Source organism: Ursus americanus, chromosome 8 (assembly GCF_024610735.1).
Source record: "Ursus americanus isolate L20-20 chromosome 8, mUrsAme1.1.p, whole genome shotgun sequence".
Taxonomy (NCBI): Eukaryota; Metazoa; Chordata; class Mammalia; order Carnivora; family Ursidae; genus Ursus; species Ursus americanus.
In genome coordinates this window covers 28,765,118-28,786,218 of record NC_142134.1, presented here as the reverse complement: position 1 = coordinate 28,786,218, position 21,101 = coordinate 28,765,118, and the positions used below count along the sequence as shown (strand labels likewise).

The 21,101-nt window shown below is 37.7% G+C and overlaps 1 protein-coding gene across 7 annotated transcripts in view; it reads left to right on the top strand.

Moving 5' to 3' along the window:
- Positions 1–21,101, top strand: part of SLC4A4 (solute carrier family 4 member 4) — a 349,367-nt gene that overhangs the window by 245,445 nt on the left and 82,821 nt on the right. For all 7 annotated transcript variants that reach the window (XM_045789287.2, XM_087864096.1, XM_087864093.1 and 4 more), the window contains 2 exons: positions 9,171–9,304; positions 15,949–16,220. In XM_045789287.2, the coding sequence (XP_045645243.2) occupies positions 9,171–9,304; positions 15,949–16,220 (406 nt within the window). The remainder of the gene's footprint in view (positions 1–9,170; positions 9,305–15,948; positions 16,221–21,101) is intronic.

Here is a 21,101-nt window from a genome sequence, read left to right as displayed (position 1 = left end):
ATGCTCTGGTCCCCTGCCATGCTATGAAGTAAACAAAGGGTTTTCAGCCTCACCATCCTAGAAGCATGTTCTTTCCAGAACTAAACTCTGTGACCATGCAGGACAACTCATTGCACTGTATTTATATTCTTGGTTGCCAAGCAGGCTTACTGTTCTGTTCATTTAGATACTTCTGATTAAATTGTTAAACATTGATTTAACAAATATTTATGGATAGCTTAGTCTATGGGCAAGTTATCCATACAGGGAACACTTTTTGATACTCTGTGGCAAGTCTTTGTGTTTTTAAAAGTTGTTCTTAGCTTTATGGAACACAGAAAAATCTTTAAACTCAAATCCACGTTGTTGACTGTGAATGACTGAGGATAGTCTAGAGTGAAGAAAGTCATTTTAATTTCTTTCCCCAGAGTAAATATAATCCTATTTTCACAAACCTTTTAGCAAAAGGATACAGTGAGATTTTTAGAATTCTGTGAATTTTGTGATATTTATGGAGTCTAACGGAGCACATTTTAAGGAAATTTGTCTCATAATAAGGAACATTTATAGCTGGCATCTCCAAATTTGAAGCTTTATTTTAACATACTGCTGTGCTGAGAATATTTAATCAATCTGCTGAGGTTGGAAATGTATCATTTCTTATTCACATATGATATTCCTTCGTAAGATAGACACTTCTTTATGAAGTTCATCATGTGCACTTTATAACAGCAATTGCTTCATTATAGTGAGGACTGTATAATAATTTCAATTTACCCAAATGTTGCACTTTGGCACCAAAATGAATTTCTTTCTTGAAGTTGAAATGTAAGGTGATATGTTAATCTGCTTGAAACAGTCTTCCAGAAACATAAGAGAGTTTTTAAAAGTTAGGTAGAGATAGTCTGTTGGAATGATTTGGTGGTCAAAAATAAATGTGTATTGGGGATGCCTGGGTGGCTCGGTTAACCAAGCATTTGTCTCCCGAACAGGTCACGATCCCAGGGTCCTGGGATTGAGTCCTACATCAGGTTATCTGCTCAGTGGGGAGTCTGCCCCTCCTTCTCCATCTGCCTCTCCCCCAGCTCATGCTCTCTCTGTCCCTCTGTCAAATAAATAAAAACAATCTTTTTTTTTTTAAGATTTTATTTATCTATTCGACAGAGATAGAGACAGCCAGCGAGAGAGGGAACACAAGCCGGGGGAGTGGGAGAGGAAGAAGCAGGCTCCTAGTGGAAGAGCCTGATGTGGGGTTCGATCCCATAACGCCGGGATCACGCCCTGAGCCGAAGGCAGATGCTTAACCGCTGTGCCACCCAGGCGCCCCAATAAATACAATCTTTAAAAAAATAAATGTGTATTAGTGACAAAGTAAGGGACTTGCATTGCTTTCTTGCTTCTAATGTGTATACTGGCTATTCCTTCTCCCAGGAAGGAACTTAACTAAATAATTTGCTTCACTTCATGTACAAGTTCTGAATTAAGCCTGTTTGATTAAGGTTAAGTCAAATGTAACCAAATTTTTCACTTACCAGAACATATTTGGTTGGTTTTTTTCAATTGAAAGACCTTTGTCAACTCTGTTTTCTTGGTGATTAGAAAAGGATAGTGATTTGGGCAGGCTGGCGATCCCAAATGCTGTGACATTCTAAAACCATTTTGTGTTTGTCTTGAAATTATTTTGAAATACCTTTATTTTTAATAAGATATAATTAAGCATTGTAGAAAATTCAAACAATGCAGAAAAACTACATAAAAGGTAATTTGGCCCTTAAACTCATCACTGAGAAATAACCATTATTAACATTTTCATTAATAGTTTCATGAACATTTTTTGTATATCTTGCAATGCATGTGTAAACAGATTATAAGATTTTATATAAATGAGATCATATACCTGCTGTTTCATAGCATGGCTAGTATTTAATGGAAGTTTTTCCACTTCCATGTGGATCGTGAACATTATTTTTAATGACTACGTTATTTATACACATGATGATGCATGTCCTAAAATTTACCTAATAAATAAATTTTCTCATTTATAAAGAAACTGTGGTGCTTAAGTATGTTTTCATTCTTTGTAATTATCTCCTTAGAGTAAAATCCCTAGTAGAATGTTTGCAGGATATGCTTATTTTTTTATATTTGCTTTAAATTATACTTACAAAGGTTACACCGGTTTATACTTCTACCAATAATGGACAAGACTGCCCATTTATATGCACTCTTGCAGAAACAGGATTTTGTCCCATATTCTCATTTTTGCTGTTCAGTGGATTGAGAATGATAGCTCATTCTTACTCATTTCAAATTTCTTTGATTTTTAGTGAGGGTGAATATCCTTCTGCATTTTTATTGGCTATCTATACTTCTTTGTATTTGTGTCCTTGGCATATTTTCCTTTTAGGTATTTGGTTTTTTTCTCGTTGACTCATAAGAACTCTTTGTGTAATAAGGATATTTTCCCTTTTCTTGTTAGAACTATCACAAACATATTTTTCCTAGATCTAGCCTGGGTCTTTTCACCTTATATATAGTTTTTTTTTTTTGCTATACAGATTCTAATTTTTGTGTATTCAAAATCTTCAATCTTTTATAGCTTTTTGTTTTTGTTATATATTTAGAGAGGTTTCCCTACTCCAAGACTAGAGAAATATTTACCCACATATCTTAGTACTTTTATGTTTTCTTTTAAATTTTTTATCCATCTGGAATTGATATTTGTGTAAAGTTATACTGGCATTCAATATTTGGGCACTTCAGATAATCTAGGTATGTATTCATAGCTCTTCAAACAAAAAAATATTGTAAAGCTTCCCCCTCTTGCCCATCCATTCTGTCAGACTTGGAATTGTGGCTCTTTGGTGAAGTTTTTGGCTCATGCTTTTCTTTAAGCAGGGAGCTAATTCATCTTTCAGTCTTCCCTTTCTCTTCAGTTCTTGCCGGGCAGTGTAAACAGAAATCTGTTTATGATGACAAAGCGCTTTTCAGCAGAGTAGATGGCAATAAGGATTTGGCAGCTGTGATCTGTCAGCTCAGAATTTATAGGCTGTAGCTACCCAGGTGAAATAAAAAATGAGGGTTGGCTATCCAGTCTTCTTCCCCAGTGTAGATGAATGGTCTTTGTAACGGGACCTTAACAAAAGCTAGCAGGTGGTTCTTATTTTGAAAGAGGAAGGGAGGTTTTTTGAATGGGTGCACCTCAAATTTGAGCCATATGAGAATCACCTGGGGAACTTTAAAAAAAAATACTGATTCCCCAGGCCTGATCTTCAGAGACCTTGATTTAATTGTTCAAGTTCGAGAAAAAGAATCAGTATTTTTTTCTTAAAAAAAAAAAAAAGAAAAGAAAAAAGCTCCCCAGCTAATTATCATGTGGCCCAAATTTGATTTAGAGACTTGCATCATTTCTTCACTTTACTTCTAATCATGTGGCTTGGCTTTCTGCTGGGGACCTGCCATCAAAACTCCTGCAGATAATCCAGGTCTGCCTGCCGATTTCCAGTGGCCATGTCTAAATGGCATTAGGCTGCATCATTTTTCTTGGCTAAATTTCAAAGATTCAAAGACTCAGCTAGAGAAATTTAATTTTATTATTCAACATTCTACACAGTTTGTATAAATTACCATGAACACGGGCTGACGTTTCTTTTTATGGTTAGAAACAGTTGAGCTTCTTTTTAGAAGCTTGAAATATTACAATTAAGTCAGTGAATACTTTATCATTTACTGCCACCAAAATATTTTATTTTCCAAGTTTTACTTGGTTGAAAATTGTCAGAGGCATAGAAAATGTTTTGTTTCCTTGGGCAGTTGTGCTGCTTTTCTCCTGTTACTGCCGTCCACCCTCCCTAAATGGTTGTGATTATCATTCTAAATAATGAATTCCTTAATAAAAAGGACATAAAACAAGAAGGGTCATTCTTTAGTGTCCTGTGAAGATACTAAATTGCAGTAAAGTCAAAGTTGACAGCATGCATTTTTAATTTTTAAGGTTTCATCATCTTTTGAATGTGCTTAATTTAGTGCTGACAGGCCCTTGTCACATCACAGGTGGCTCCAAGACCTAAAATGCTGGTGTTACCAATTATGGTTGAATTTTGTTTTTTGTTTTAAGAATCTTGTTCTTACGGTCTGACTTCTTTTATGTTTGATTTTTCTATTATGGGACTTGTGCTGATTTTCTTGGCTGTTTTGTAAAACAGAGACCATCTTTGGTTTAACTTCATACCCTGATATAAGCAGAAAGACATTTATAAATTGTTTTGGATGTGGGTTTTGACTTCATATCTATAAAGTAAAACAAACTATTCTGTTTTATTATAGCTAATTCCATGTGTTTAGTAACAAAGGAATGAAAAGAAACAACTCTCAATGGCTGTAGTGTTGTCCCCTACAGCTTCTGTTGATTTAGGATTTGCTCCGGGCGAATATTGAAGGTCTAAAGAGGTTTTTCCCCGCATTTCCTCTGAGGACTAATCTTCATTTTTTTCTTTTCATGTCACTCCTTTTGACTTTCTCCATCTTTTCCCTCTTTTGACGAAGAGAAGAATAATAGAAGCAGGCTGGGAGGAAGGGGATGAGAAGCAGCGAAGGAAAGAAAACCCACATTTCATTGTATCTCTATTCTTAGCTTTTTATATATTATTGTCTTTCTTAGAGTTGAAAGACTGTGAAACAGCAATTGATTTTACAGAAGAGAGAGTTAGGAGGTGAAGAGGTTGGTGACTGGTGGACCTAGGATTTAACTCAGATATCCCTGACTCCAGGAGATGCTGTTTATGCTGAGCCATCTGGAAGAGATGTGGGAAATCATCTAGTTCAGCTTTTCATCTTATTTCTAAACAAGTACTTTATGGCTATGTTACTATTCATAAAAAATGTATTATATGTCAGGGACTATGCTAAACATTTTACATGTACTATCTAATATGTATACTAATTGTTAAGGCATAGAGAGATTGGGTAACTTGCTTAAAGTCATTGATTGAGTAAATGGTATAGCCTAGCGTCACTTGGAGATTTTTTTGACTTCAGAGTCCATTGTTAAATGACATCAACTCCATGAGTCCTACATGAAGAAACTAAAATCGACAAACTTTAAGTGACATTCCCAAGATCACCAGCTCTTTGGTGACAGAACAAAGTCTAGACTCTAGATTTCCTGACTCCCGGTTCTTTGCTCATTCTACTCTTCAACAGTGGGTGATTCTTGATCAGAAATGGAAGGAGATGAAAGCCTTACCAAAATGGAGCTGGAACACTTTGTGTTGCCTGATTCTGCCACACCCCAGAGCTCAGCCACACATAGTCTCATGAACTGAATGAGAAATAATAGAGGCAGGGAGCGATCAGGGTTAGAAGTGTCTTTATGAGTTACAGCTATTAAAAATACACACACCCACATATTATTTTCCTTTTTTTATATTTGTGAACCCTGAATATAATAAATCAGAAAGGGGTTTCTGATAGTTCACCGTATAAATTGCTTCAAATTCTAGTTAGTTGAACTGAAGTTATTCAGTGCATGAGATTATTTTTAAAATTTCTGTATTATCAAGAGTAACATATCAAAATGTGGTGAAAATAGTTCTTTTCTCAGAAACGCTGCAAGTATCTCTAAGTTTAAGCAAGTTTCCAGTGGTGTATATAATAAATCACCTGTCTCTGTTTCAAAATTGTCAGCAACGGAATGGAAACTGTAGCACTTACCAAAGGATCAAGTACTGAAATAAAAATAATCTGCCTTTTAACAGTCACATGGTTTCCATAAATCAAAGCCATTTTCTGGAAGAAATTCGTTGTTATCTTTACTGAGTGAGCAACAACGTCTGTTGACCTTTGATTAAATGGAACCTAGGGTATGATTTGGGTATTTCTTCTTCAATTCCTTTGGCGTTTCCTGCATGCCTACAGAGCACATGGAGGGATAGTGTAAAGCTTGATGAGAGGAAGAAAAATAGGAAGGCCCCCGGAGACCCTGTGCTTGCCCTCAGAGAGATTAATAGCAATGTCAAATCAAGTAGAGAATTCTTAATCTTGCATTTCTTCTTTCTTCCTTCATGTTCTCTCTTACACCCAGGCTGGACTGTATTTTGATCGTGCAGTAGTCATGAGAAATAGGCACTTTTCATGCTTGATAAAGAATGATGCAGTAACTTTGCCTGTCTCATATATCCAGAATCTGACTTGTCCTGCCACATGGAACATTCCTCTCCTACCTTTTCATGTTACACACATGAAAGTAAGTGATGAGAAAGATAAATTAAAAGACATTTAAGGGTGCCTGGGTCCCTCAGTTGGTTAAGCATCTGCCTTTGGCTTGGGTCATGATCCCAGCGTCCTTGGATCGAGCCCCACATCGGGCTTTCTGCTCAGCGGGCAGCCTGCTTCTCCCTCTCTCTCTACCTGCCTTTCTCTCTCTCTCTCTCTCTCTCTATCAAATAAATAAATAAAATCTTTTTTTTCCCAAAGACATTTAAAAAAAACTCTCGGGGCGCCTGGGTGGCTCAGTCCTTAAGCGTCTGCCTTCGGCTCAGGGCGTGATCCTCGCGTTCTGGGATCGAGCCCCACATCGGGCTCCTCTGCTGGGAGCCTGCTTCTTCCTCTCCCTCTCCCCCTGCTTATGTTCCCTCTCTAGCTGCCTGTCTCTCTCTCTGTCAAACAAATAAATAAAATCTTTAAAAAAAAATAAAAATAAAAAAAACCCTCAATGTCAGTGCACACAGGTTAAACACTGCATGTCTCTGAAAATCCCAGCTGAGGGCACACCTTTTAGCCTTTGCTGTGGGTGAGGTCGTGGTTGGGTAGGTACCCATACCCCATACACTTGTTGTGCCTCACTGAGTGGGGGTTTGTTCGTACCATTTAACTCTCCTGAGTCACAATATCTTCACATGTAAGAGATCAAAGCTATTTGTTGGGCACAAGGGAGTCTCTTCTTTGCATAAATGCAACCTGGTTCTGCCAGCCTTGCTTGTTATTCTTCATTCTGTCCCTCTGAAGAAGAATGAGGTGGATACTGTGATTATGTATGGAATGGCTATAAAATAATGAGATGGCATTCTTCAGTCATGTTGTAGAGCTCACATCCATGGAAATTGGGTCCCCTCCCGCCACACTGTCAACCTAGTCTTCTTAGACAGAAATAGTTCTGAAGTGTTTCAGAATGTGGGTGCTCACCATGTGAGAAGCCAGTCTTATTTGTCAACCCTTGTTTTTTTTTTTTTTTTTTTTTGCCTTTTCCCCACCACAACCCCATTATTACATAGTGCTGTTCTAAAGGATTCTTACCTATTTTCTGAATTGAACTCTACCTTTCAAAGAGGAGGATATGCTGTTGCCAGTGCCATTTTCAGGAGGATATTGCTGGCTCTGAAGCAGAGTAAAACATATTTTGAATAATCATTATAACAAGGGTCTCTTAGGATGGCTTTTAAGTGGGCATAGCACTTAGTGCATCTAAGTTCCATAAGTTGATTTTTTTTTCATTTTGAAATTTAAACTTTTATTATTTAAAAAGACATTTTAAAAATTTGAGTATAGTTGACATTTAATGGTACGTTAGTTTCAGGTGTAGAAAGAACGTAGTGATTCAACTTCTCTCTATGTCATGCTGTGCTCACCACAAGTGTAGCTCCCATCTACCAAAATGTGATGCTATTACAGTATCATTGAGTATACTTCCTATGTTGTGCCTTTTCTTTCTGTGACTTATTTATTCTATAGCTGTAACTTGATTTTAAAAAAACAATTCCTGTGTCATCATTTCATTATATTATAAGTGAGTGAAAGTTGCTGGAGAACTTTTGGGGCTGTGGGAAGAGGTGGACGTAGGCTGACAGGTAGATAAGGTTAACAGTTGATGGGGGGGCAGGGAATGACTGAGTGGTTCTCAGATTACCCAGAAATCCATTCTGCTCCACACAGAGGGTGGTTTAGATTAAGAGATGGCTTGTTTTATGTAAATATAAATCATACTTCTATGAACAGGTAACTTATTGTTCCGTTGAAGAGGGAGATCTCCCTGGTATCATTTTGTTTTAGTATACACATATAGTTATAGAGATCACATTATTTTGCTCTGTTATGTAAATTAAGCTACCATTAAATATATATATTTGTGTCTTTGATAGAATAGTTACTCATTTGAAAAATGTTTATCTTATAAGTTTTATGGTTTAGATGTATGCCCTTATGCATGAATAAAGGGACTCTATCATCTTTTTATATTTAAAAAATCATCCCTTGATAAAATACTATTTAAAGTTTAGAAGAGGATCCTCTTACAAATAAACACGTGCTTTTCTAACTAAAATTCTAACTGATGAAAAAAAGAGGATATGAGCTAGTTTGCTATCATCTGAGGCATTGGTCCCAAACGACATGATTAAGTAAGTTAGGATAATCTTTTAAGTCAATGATGCTTCATGGTTCATGTTTCTTCGTTCTTGTTTGGCTAAAGGAAAACAATGGGTTGAGTTTCCAGAGAAATAACTATGGGGAGGTATGGCCACAAAGATTTAGTTATTCATGTCCCTACACATGTATTTCCTTTAAAATAAATTAAAGCTCTTCTACAAGTTTACGTTGAACAAGGAATAGGCAACAAGATTTTTTTTTGTTGTTTTTGGAGTTGCTGTCTTAGAGCTTACCCGATTGAGGGCAACTAACTTTTTTTGCCCCCTTTTCTCCCCTCTCAAATCTTTCCTTTAGAAAAAATAGCTTTTGTGTATAAAATGTAGCTACTTATAAGTACCTATGTGCAAGGTGAAATCAGGCTGAGACAAACACTGAAGGTGACCACAGAGAGAAAAACAGCCCAAAAAGTACTGAATCACTTCTACCCACTTGGTGGTATTACACAGTGTAATTTTACATACAGAAGCTTCGATTAATATTTTTAGAATGGATCGGAGTCACCTTTTGCCCTCTGTAGTCAACCACCAGTCATTATAATTATGGTAGTTGTTTGGAGCATTCAGCAGCCCTTGGAGTCGGGAGGGGTGACAATCGTACAGTGAGATACATAGTGACACTCATACTGGCAAGAATCTTAATTCTTCCCGCCTACTTGCTGTGTTTGCTGTGACCCTCGTAATAGCGTATTCGTGTGCTTAACTTCCCTAGTGACATCACACAGGGGAAGAAAAAAAAGTGATTCTTTAACAGCTTTCTTTTCTTTCTATTAGGGTGTGTTGGAGAGCTTCCTGGGCACGGCTGTCTCTGGAGCCATCTTTTGCCTGTTTGCCGGTCAACCCCTCACTATTTTGAGCAGCACAGGACCTGTTCTAGTTTTTGAGAGGCTTCTATTTAATTTCAGCAAGTATGTATATACATATCTAATTATGAATTAGGATTGTTTAATTGTAGAACATTCATAGTCTAGATTGAGCATAGAATGATAATTAGGTCAGTCAGAGCATGGGAATTTTAAGGTGTGGAGGTTGAAAGGCCCTTGGAGATTAGGTATTCCAACACTCATTTTCCATTCGATTCAGCTGAGGCCCATAGGATGTACTATCCGCTTGCCCTCACCATCCTTCTCTGCCCTTAGAGTCTTGCTTTGTGCCTCGGGGGCTGACCCGTGTGTCGATTGCAACACCAAGGGCTTTTGCCCACTGGCTGCTTCTTGGGTTTGGTAGTGCATCGGTAGGACAGGAAGGGAGAGAGGTCAGTGTGTGTCTACCTCCCTGCACCTCATTGTCCGTGCTTTAACACTGCAGTCTGGCAGGGGCTTGTCCTGTGAGTATAGCCCCTGTAAGATGCGTCCTCTGTCCTGGTTCTGGCCCCCTCCAGGCTCTGCTGACTCTAGTGCTTCCTCGGCCTTTTCAAGCCAGGAGCTAAAAATGGCTCCCTGATATTGCTAGTCCCCAAGTACCTTGCCGTTCTCTGTTACTGACACCTCTGTAAATAGCCCATTTCTTAAGGTTTCTTCACAATCCCATTCGACAATGCCTTCTATTTCCTGCCATGATCCTGACTGATACACTAGAGAAATGAAATGTCCTGTTCAAGGTCACATGACTCATTACTGAAAGAGACTATCTGCTCCAATGATCCACTGCTCCTAACCCTGATCTCGGTGTTCTTAACTAAAGATACATTCTAAGAGTCAGCTGAATAAAAACATTTGTTGAGTGCCGATCATGTACCAAGGTACCAAGTATTATCCTAAGTGCGTTACAGGTACTCCCTCATTTGAGTCCTGTAGCAGTGCTGAGGGAGGCACCGTACCCTGTTTTATAGATGAGAAAACAGGCAGGGAGACGGTAAGTGCACTGCTGAAGGCTCCATCATCAGTTGTTGGTAGGGCTGGCATTTGAATTCCAGCTCTACTTTCTGACTCGGGAGCCTATGCCTCTTATGGAGTCACTAGGCACTCCTAACGGACATAACAATTGTGATATCATATTTTCTTTTAGAAAATGATGGATCATTTCAAGGAGGAGAAAATCAAGTTAAGCGAATTATCCAAGTGGCCACATTAGCACACAAATAGATTCAAAATCAAATTGGGTATTCTGGCCTCTTTCTAATGAACTTGATACCTCTCAGAGAGAATTGCCTTTCCCAGCAAATCTCAATCCTTAGGTAGATTGCAGAATTTCATATGACTTGCTGGCATTCCTTGTTGGAATTTCCGTATTCTTATATTGTTATACATTTGTAAGATTTTATTATTGGAAATTTTATTACCTACATGATACCTCATGGACTTTAGTACTGATCCTGTAGCCTTTGAAACTCTGTGTGCCATCAAAAACAATCACAAGATAGAGGAGGGAATGAAGATTTAAAACGAGTGTTTTGAAAACTGGGTTGAGAACGTCAGTAAGGATCTTATGAAAATTTAAAGTTCTAAATTTTAAATAATGTGAATTTTCTGTAGCTCACCACTACAGATCCCTCCTCCATCATAATTCTCAGAAGGACCTTGGCAAGAATTGTGTTCGTGTCAGTTTATAGAAAGTCAAACCGTTTTTATATGTTTAAGAAAACATTGTGTGAGACAAGAAAGCTTTTGTGGAAAGATGAAACAAGCATGTACTATAAACAGGAACAAACATGTGGAACCTTTGCAGAAAGATTTATTGGATGCAATGTGATCAGAGCCTTTAATATACAGAAAATGTTTGCATCCCAGTTTACTTTAGATAATTGTGGGATAGAGATTATTTCCTTTCACTAAGCAAGTTCCTTTCTCACTTTCCCTTCTGTTTCATCATAATTGGTAATGTAAACATAGTTCCAAGTGATTTATTTGAAAACAGTTGTAAAGCAACAAGAAACATTTGAGAAACTGTGCTTTAAATTCATCACTGAGTAGCATGTGGTGCTTATGCGGCAAACCTTATTATTTTATTCAGAATGCTGTATCATTTGCTTAAATGCTATAGCAACAGTGCTAATATTTTGTCTAGATACAGACTATTGGTGTAGATCACGATTTCTCAAAGTGTATTTCCTCAATTTCTAGTCCCATTTTAGGTGTTCCATGGACAAAAAGCTTCTGTGATCCTAATAAATCTGGAAAATGTTGTATATTTGATCTCCCTCTTAGTAATTCACTTTACACTTTAGGTAAAGAAAATGCTTTAGTCTGTCTTGCCACCGCCCAAATTTTTCCCAACATATTTTACCATTTTTTTGAGAAGTAGGTAAATCCCTGTTTTGTAACTTCAGCAGACTCAAACATAAATTCCACATAATCCACAGGTTTCCTTCTGACATGGGATACAGGTTTTAATGTTTGCCCTATACACTGGAGAATCATAAGGGAATATGAAAGATGTGCTGTCACCTTTTAAAATTAATAACAGAACGAAGGCAAGAGCTTACAAGCTTTCCAAATGACGGTTGTAGTTTTGTTTTCCTAATCCTGCAGCCTCTTTTGCCCTGTTTTTATACCTTATGAACCAGTGAGAGAATTAGATACCTTCTCTTTTTCTTGAGTGAGGAATCTGAAAGAAGTTTTACCACTGTGTTCTAAGCTATGTAGAAGCCTCATAATTAAAGTTGGAGTTTAACCTGTATAATTGTCATTTGGTCATTCAATAATTTTTCCCTTCTTTCTTTGAACATTTACTTAGAGGCCTTCAAATGATTATTTTCTTCTATTATATTACTGGATTTATTCATGTGGTTCAGGGAGTTTTACATTTGTCAGTGACTGAACATTAATTTCTATAGCATGCTCCAGAGGAGTTCCTCAGTTTGTACCTTGGTTTTATGCTCCTCAGAAACTGTAACTCAAAATATATAAGGATGTAAACCCATTTTCTCATTCGCATTCACAATAGTTTCTTTTGTCTCTACTATCATTTCCTGTTACTTTTTATAACTTAATTGCTATTTAAACTTGGCACTAAAGGGACTGATAAGCTTATTGGCTGTAATATTGCCATTTTATTGTGGTCATTACTGTTGATCAACTTGTTTTAAAAAGTTTCTCATCTCTCATTCCTTTTTCTTCCTGCTGCTGTAAACGTATCACTTTTATAATGAAGTGCTGTGGGTTTTAGTGATTTTATTTGGGTTATTCTTATAGAGCTACTCTGGGAGTGTTTAAGTATTTAAGCACTTTAGAGCAGCTATTTTGGTGTATTGTTTAGATCCTAAGATTTAAGTGTATACATGCATTTTTTTCCCCTTTGTACTCAAACGGAGTGTTCCCAGCCATTAGCTAGTTATTGGATTTGTTTCTCATCCTGTCCTGTAAACATCAATTCTCTAAACAACCATTAGCATTCTTAGAACAAATCAAGATTGCCCTGTCATCTTGTTAGGGAAGCAAAACTAGGTAATTGTTTAAAATTTTTATTTAAAGAAAAAAGTTTGTTGGCTCAGAAGTAATTAAACTGTTTCTTAGGTCTGACTGAGACTTGATTCATTGTGTGATAATGTAAATTATCTCAAATTCCTAGAATTTAGCTTTTTCTATAGTCTACTTATCTCACAAAGACATGCATAGGATTAAGCAGTGGGGTTCCAGATGGAAAGGGAACAATAAGCGAATGCAATAGATGTCTTCAGAAAGATTCCAGGAAATCCGAAGGAGATAACTCTCTACCCATATGTTAATCATCTCCTGCTTTGGTAATATTTCCAATTTATGTGATTTGGTGAAAAGAGGAAAGCAAAGGACAGTGATTTTAAGGCCCACCCTAAATACACATCAGATAGGGGAATGATGGTATAATTTTTTAAAGGAGCAGTCCAAGAATGCAGAGATTTGGTTTCTGGTTCAGCTCTGCCATTAAAACCTTGGCATTGGAAAAATGACTTAACTATCGGCCTTGGTGTCATCATCTATGAAATGAGACATATTTAACTAATTGGTATCTGTATTAAGATTCTCCAGAGAAACAGTACCAATATGATAAAGAGATTTATTATAAGGAATTGGCTCACACAATTATAGAGACTAGCAGGTCCGAAATCTGCAGGGTGGGCCAGCAGGCTGGAGGGAGACCCAGGAGAGCCGATGTTCCAGTTCAAGTTCAAAGGGTGTTTGCTGTAGAACCAGTAAAAGGCATGTTCCAGATAAAGTCCAAAGGCAATCTGCTGGAGAAAATCTCTTGCTTGGGGTTGGCAGATACTTTGCTGTATTTGGTTGAAGAACTTGATTGGATGAATTTCACCAACATTGATGAGGTACAGGTGAGGTTCAGTGGGGTGGCGTCCAGAGCCGACGACCAAGAAAGAATTCTTTAGGCGTCTTTGGTGCAACATGGTGGTTTATTAAAGCACGGGGACAGGACCCGTGCGCAGAAAGAGCTGCTGCCCCAGGGTCGTGAGGAATGGCCTATTTTATACCCTCAGTGGGGAGGGGGCTAGGGATAGCATAAGTCTCTAAGGAATTTTGGAAGCAAGGTTTCCAGGACCTTGAGGGGGCTAGCTGTTGTAGGGAAAAGGTCATTTATTACCGTCTAATAAAACCTGAGTCATGAGACCCTTCAGATGTATATCGGTGGGCCATATGCTTGGGGGATGATTGCCAATATGTATCTTGGGGGGTTAGAGATAAAGGAAGTTTCCAAAGGAATTTTTATACGTTAAAGTAGACTTACAGGATCTTGGTGGAGGGGAGGGAGTCAGGCTAGGACTGCCTTTTGCCCTTAGCAAAGTATTAACATCGAGGCAGCTGAGTTCCTAGAGGAATGTCACCATGGCTGTTTCAAGGACTTGTCAATGGGCTGTAGGTAGTAAGGACTGTTTCTTTGTCCTTTAGGGCAGCCAGGAGTGCCTGAGGAATGTCACATACATCCCATGGGGGGGGGGGTGGTTTGCAGGGTGTCAGCTTCTGCTTTGTCTTCAGCTTGTTCAGCTTGCCTTCTGTTCCCTCATCAACATTATGGAAAGTTATCTGCCTTACTCAAAGTCTACCAATTTAGATGCTAATTTCATCAAAACCACCCTTACAGAGACACCAAGAATAATGTTTGACCAAATATCTGGGTATCACGTAATCTAGTCAAGTTGACACATAAAATTAACCATTACAGTATCTAAGGAACTTTTAATTCTAATATTCTATAAAATTTTCACTCAGGATCTCCTAGCTTCCTGTGATATCTTATAGGTCATGTCAGTAACTGTCTCAAGTCCTAAGCCATAGGCATGCCTAAATTCATCTAGCAAATTTTTGTTGGAAACCTGTATGCCAAACATTGTGTTAGGTTAGAGAATTTAAATTTTATTCTGAGAGCAGTGTGAGGCCATCAAAAGGTTTTAAATGGGGGGGGGGGAGATCTAATTTACATTTAAAAAGATAATTTTGGCAGTGATGTGAAAAATGGTTTTGAGCAGGGCAAACATGGACATTAGTAAGGACTTATAATCAAGCAAAGAATTCCTAGTGGCCCAGACTGGGTTGGTGGTAGTGAAGGTGTTGATACCATGCCTTTAGGAAAGTATTCAAATATATCACTATCAGAAACTAATTGTTTAAAAGTAAGACTGTAGAGCTTCAAGCCTGCATACTCCTTGATTTATTTCTTTTTCTCGTAAAAGAAATATGACTACCACTATTTGCTTTTTCATCATGAATGATGAGGAAAAAATACTATAATCTTCACATAATTTTAGAAGAATCAAAAGGAAGTGGTAAAATGTCAGCACTTGACCCATCTTTTCCTAAACGTGAACTAATTTGCTTATAAGAAATGGAAAGGCCTTCAAAAAATAATGGCATCCTCTGATGGAGGCACCCTATTCTAAGACTGCTGTGGGGCAGACGAAAAACGAGGTGGTCACAAGATGCTTCGCACACAACTATAGCAGGAGGATATCACGTCCGTGAAGCCTAACGAGAAGTGGTTGCATCTGACTATAACACAGCAAGACAGCCTTTCTTGATCTGACTGCAGTGTACTTACCCTATTTATCCTTAAATACCTTGAGATTTTTCCGCAACTCCATTTGTCCTCCCCCAGCCAGAATTAGTTATTCCTCTGGGACAGTCTGTGGGAACCTTTAGATATCATGTAGTATTTTATGGTGTGATGATGTTTATCAGTTTGTCTCCCTCAGGAGATTGCAATGATGTGGGGACAGAGAACATATTTAGCTTAGTGTCTTCAGTAACCAGTAAAGTTCACAAACATTTATTAAGTGCATACTGACTACCAACGTGACACTTTCAAATTGTTTCTTTTATAAACTCTATAAAGGCAGGGACCAGATTTTTTGAATGAGAAAATTCAGTTATTTACACGCAAATGGTATGACTGCTTTTAATATGCCTTTCTTAAACTTCTGGGATTATTTTTTTATGGTAGCATAATGATATCACTAGACCACATCCTTAACCTTAATATTTTCTGGATGAAATCAAGACTGAGCCTGATATGTAGTGGCTAAAAGTGATCTTGTATTTTTAGCACTCATTCTGCTGTCATTGGGTGGTTTTATATTAGTCTTTGTGTCCCATGGAGGAGTCTAAATACTTTTCTTTCTTCTTTCCAGGGACCATAATTTTGACTACCTGGAGTTTCGCCTTTGGATTGGCCTGTGGTCAGCCTTCTTGTGTCTCATTTTGGTAGCCACAGATGCCAGCTTCTTGGTTCAGTACTTCACTCGCTTCACTGAAGAGGGTTTCTCTTCTCTGATTAGCTTCATCTTTATCTATGATGCTTTCAAGAAGATGATCAAGCTAGCTGACTACTACCCCATCAACTCCAACTTCAAAGTGGGCCACAATACTCAGTTTTCCTGTGCCTGTATGCCTCCCGACCCAGGTGAGACATCATGCTTAGTGTTTGTGCTTACCCTGTGTTTGGAGGAAGGTGTAGGCTCCATGCATGCAAGTTTTCAACATGGTATTTTCTCTGAGAAACCATCCTGCCGAATTTGAAGTCTCAATACCCAGGGTTATCTTAGCCATGTGATTCAAAAAGGACGTGAAACCAGGAGCTCTGGAACGTGAACGTAATTAGCTCAGTACTTTGAAATTAACTCAAACTGCAGTATTTGCAAAGAAATTTAGTGTACATTATTCTTGATCTTATCTGATGGTTGAGGGAACCAGGTACAAATATTAACAGATATAATGACCAGACCAACCCAGTCCTCTGAACTTCTATCCCATATTTTGCTATTTCCTTATTACTATGGGAATCTCTTCCTAAAGTAAACTCTAAATAGATTATTTTAAGCTTATAGAAGAAATAAGATACTCATTCACTTTATGTAATTTGAAGCATGAAATTCAAAAAGAAATTCAGACTGGAGTCACCTAGTAGTAAAGTAGAACCTTGTAGTTCATGTGTGCTAGGCAATGTAAATAAGAAAGGAAAAGAAGAAATGAGAGAAAGTAAAGAAGGAATGTTATGCTCTCAGGGAAGATTCATATTCTAGAGTTAGAAAAGACATAAAAGTCAAAAGTAAGTTCTGGGTAAGGAATATGATTCTACACATCTTAGCACTTTAATATCCATCTTGCCGAACCAGGGTCAGAATCAGCACATATTCCCCCCAAAAAAGTGCTCAATTTGGTCTTTGGCTTTTTTTTTTTTTTTTGAGTAATTCATCATCATTTCATAATATGGAAGGCATTTGGGAGAAAAGATTCACTTTGGGGAAAGTTGTTTCATATTTGCTGTGGGAGAATGAGGGGTAGACATTGTGTCAGACAATTACATGGTAATAGTGTTAGTTATCCCAAGTCATGCAATTAGCTACGGGTCATTGTCCATTAAATAAAAATAGATATACACTCCATGCTTTTGACTAAGATCTTGTAGAACCAGGAGTACAACAGTGTCCTGAGGGCTTTGTAAACCTGAGCATAGAGGTAGGGTACATACATGCATCATGAGCTTTTACTTATAAATTCTGAGGAAAAACCTCTTAATGTTTACAGTAAAACAAACACGGATGTATTATAGACTAGAATACAAACAAAATGATTATGAATTTTAAAACTAAATAAGATACTACAAAGAATTTTAATGCTTATGGCCAGGCTGTGTCAGATTGCTCTCAGATATTTTGGTGTTGTATCTGCATTCTTCTCTGCCACTTGGTGGAGAAGTCTTGGAAGACCTGTATGCATCTTGAGTGGTGAGAGACAAGACAACAGTATCTCCTTAAAACCGGTCAGTCAGTAACACTGATGAAAAAAGATAGGGAATTGTTGGGCTTTGCACTCATGGATTCTTTGGTCTTACTTAAGGATAGTCAGCACACATTAAAATAAAGTGCATGCTTAGAAGCAAAGCAGAGACAGGTACAAAGTGGAAATTTAAAGATTCAGGCAACATGAATGATATATAGATACAAAATGTATACTGATTACAAATATTTCCTAACTTAAAAACTGCTTGGAAAAGAGTAAGCACTCAGCGCATGATAGATACTACCATTAGGATCAAGGAAACATGCTTGAGACACAGATGTTACCATTACACAACCATGTAGAACTTGTCCAAAAAGAAAGGGGGTTACCCTTCATTGTGGATTTTTAGGGGACGTCCAGACTATGCATGTTCAAAATCTTGACTCACAGACATACTGAATTGTGGGATTTTGAACTTTCCTCTTCATTATTTCTATCTTTATGTATTTATCTATATGTAAATATTTATTTATGAAGAAGTCTGTGATCTGACTTCATAGGCAAGGCTGAGGAGTCATACAGCAAATTTTTCTAAAGGAAAAAAAATACTTTCTCAGTTGTTTTGAGGTGTGAGGTTTTCATAAAGCGAGATGAGGGCTTTGTCAGCACACCTGCTGCAAAGATCTACTTACCCGAGGCTAATGGAAACTGGGACGCGTTGTTTTAATTGGATGCTGGCAGAGAGGGTAATATGAAGCCAAGGAAGATGTATTTGAATGTGTTTAAACTGTGAAAAATATATTAAGGTTTTACATATAATTTTCCTTCCAAGCAGGATCATTGTTTTCTTGAAAAAGTCATTTTGAGGCTTGAAACATACATAGTGAGTACTAGCTGAAGTGGAGATAGATAGCTTTTCCTTTGACCCGTTTTCTCTAACTTGTATAGAAAGTCTGTCCTAAACAGCTAGGAGTTGTCTTAGAAGGACTCTGACAATTCCTACTACCTCCAAGTGGTACCGGTAAAGCAGTGTAGCAGGGCTTTGAAATCAGAAAATCTTGTATTTGAGTCCCAGCTTGGCTAATAATACCCTGTGTGTGACTTTGGGCAAGTTCCTTTTCCTAAGGAAGCTTTGCCTCACCTTCCTCATCTGTAAAAAGGGGTTAATAACAGTACCTACCTTATAGAATTATTATATCATATAGAAAAAAAATGAGGTATTTCAAAGTACTCAGGACAGTTTCTGATATGTAATAAGTAATTAAGTGTTAACTGCCATTGTTACTACTGTTATTATTTATTAAAACTTAAGGTTGCTAAGTATGAATGATAAACCAACAAACCAGTCTTCATCATCCTCCCTTCTAAGCAAATATTGTTGGGCAGTTGGCTTATTCTGCAACAAGACCGTATTTTTAGAGTTGTCCAGATGAAAGGCACTCCTGAAGGATATGCACATAAATGTGAGGGATTATTTTCACCTATGGAAATAAAATCTGTTTCTGGTTTGGAAAAAGGCAAGTGGATATCTCCATTTTCATGACAATTCTCATGTTTTATAATACCCCTTAAGATTAGTGACTGTGTGTTTCCCTCATAACATTAATACTTTTTGATAGAAAACTATATACCACCATAAATTTGGTACTTCCTGATAACAAACTGAAAAATTATAGAGATAATACAGTTGCATGTACAGCTAGAGTAAGTATTCTTAAAACAACAAAAGCCTGTCCTTTCATCGCAACATGCACTCCTAGTAAAAGAATTCAGTCAATGTGTCAATAATATTTAAACTGGCGGATGACTTGTTTTTCAACACTGGGACAGTATGTAACAGTGAACCAGCAACTACACAGATGGAGTCATGATCCTGCAAACTGCGAAATGATTTGACAGGAAGAGAAATCGGGGTCACTTAATCACTAAGAAAACTCTATTCATGGCCACAATAATATTATGAATTTTTTTGCTTTGTGAAAACAGCTCTTCCTCCTTTTTTCCTTCCTTATCTTTCTTGTTCTCACTTGCTTCCGTAAATCTTCATCACTTCCTGAGTTTCAGTTTCTTCATGCGTCTTTTTTCTCCCGCCATTTTGCCCCATGTGCTCAGGGGCCAAAGTCACGTACCTCCTTAGGTTCTCATTTACTGAAGAACTAAGAAAGCTCAGTTGCAAGTGCTGAAAGGAAAATTAGCTGTGAGATTTGACGTATCAGTCAGGATGGATACATGGTTCTTGTGCTAAAATTTCCTTTTCTTAGAAATAGAGTGGCTTTAATTGGTGTAATAGAGGTCATATTTCCCCACTGTGCCTTGACGCTTACATAGCAGAGGCGTATAAGGAAGATGATTCAGTTCAGAAGCCAACGGTAAAAACTAAAAAAATATCCAAATGAAGGACAATTCACAATATTACAATTCATCACCAACATCCCAGTTTGGGAAACTGTTAGTGTGATAAAGTGTGAACAGTATGTGCTTCGGAATAAAGGAAAGTGAGTGTGAATTCAGCTCTAACTAGCAGTGTGACCCGGGCTAGGCTAATTCCCTAATTTCTTTGTTTCATAACCTGTGGGCTGGGAGACTAATTGTACCTACTCTTAGAAATTACTATGGATTGAATGAAAAAGTATATGTAACAATTTTTGGCACCTAATAGACACCAAGTAAAAATTTGTTCTTTTTCTCATTGTTTCCCGAAAGAGGCCCCAGCCAGTTTTATCTTTTAGTTGTATTCTTTTAAAGGGGTTCAATTTTCCCTGCAATTTTCCTAGAGGAAGATACTAACTAGGTTTTTCCTGGAAGCCGGCTCCCCTCAAATTAACAAATAATGTGCTGTTGTAGATAAATATTAAAACTGGAGACATATTCAGAGAAAAAAACATTAAGGAGTCCAGTACATCATAGTTAGATCACTTAATATTATTCCACTGAATCTCAAGTCTACAAAAGTGTTGTACACTATATATAATCGTGTAGAAGAAGGCGGTAAAGTCCTAGAGGTGAGATGTTCGGGTCTTTTAAGGGGAATTGGTCTAATTCATTCAAAAACATAAATGATAGAATTTTGTAAATAGGGAGTAAGACATGAGCTCTCCTCTTTCCTTTTTCCCACCTCCTCCTCCTCCTTCTGCCCCTTTGTCCTTCCCCTTCTGCTATCAACAACAATTTATGGAGGGTCTGTTTCATTCCTTTTTAAGAATTGTCTTGGGATGAGGCACCCTACACAGATATCATACACACATGTACCTACCACACATGTACATACCTATCTATACACAACACCATACACGCACACCACACATACCTGTACACTACACCACACGCACCTACACACCCACACACACCCCTATACACCATACTGCACCACACACACACACACGCACCTACACACACACACACAGATTTTTATAAAACGTGTTGTTTTTAAAATAGTGTTAATTACTTTTTGAATGAACAAGGTCAGATTTTCGTTTGACCTACACTTTAGAAATACATTTCCACTTCGGTACCTCTGTTCATTTGCCTAATGTGTCAAGGTTGCTGTGACTGCACTCTCAAG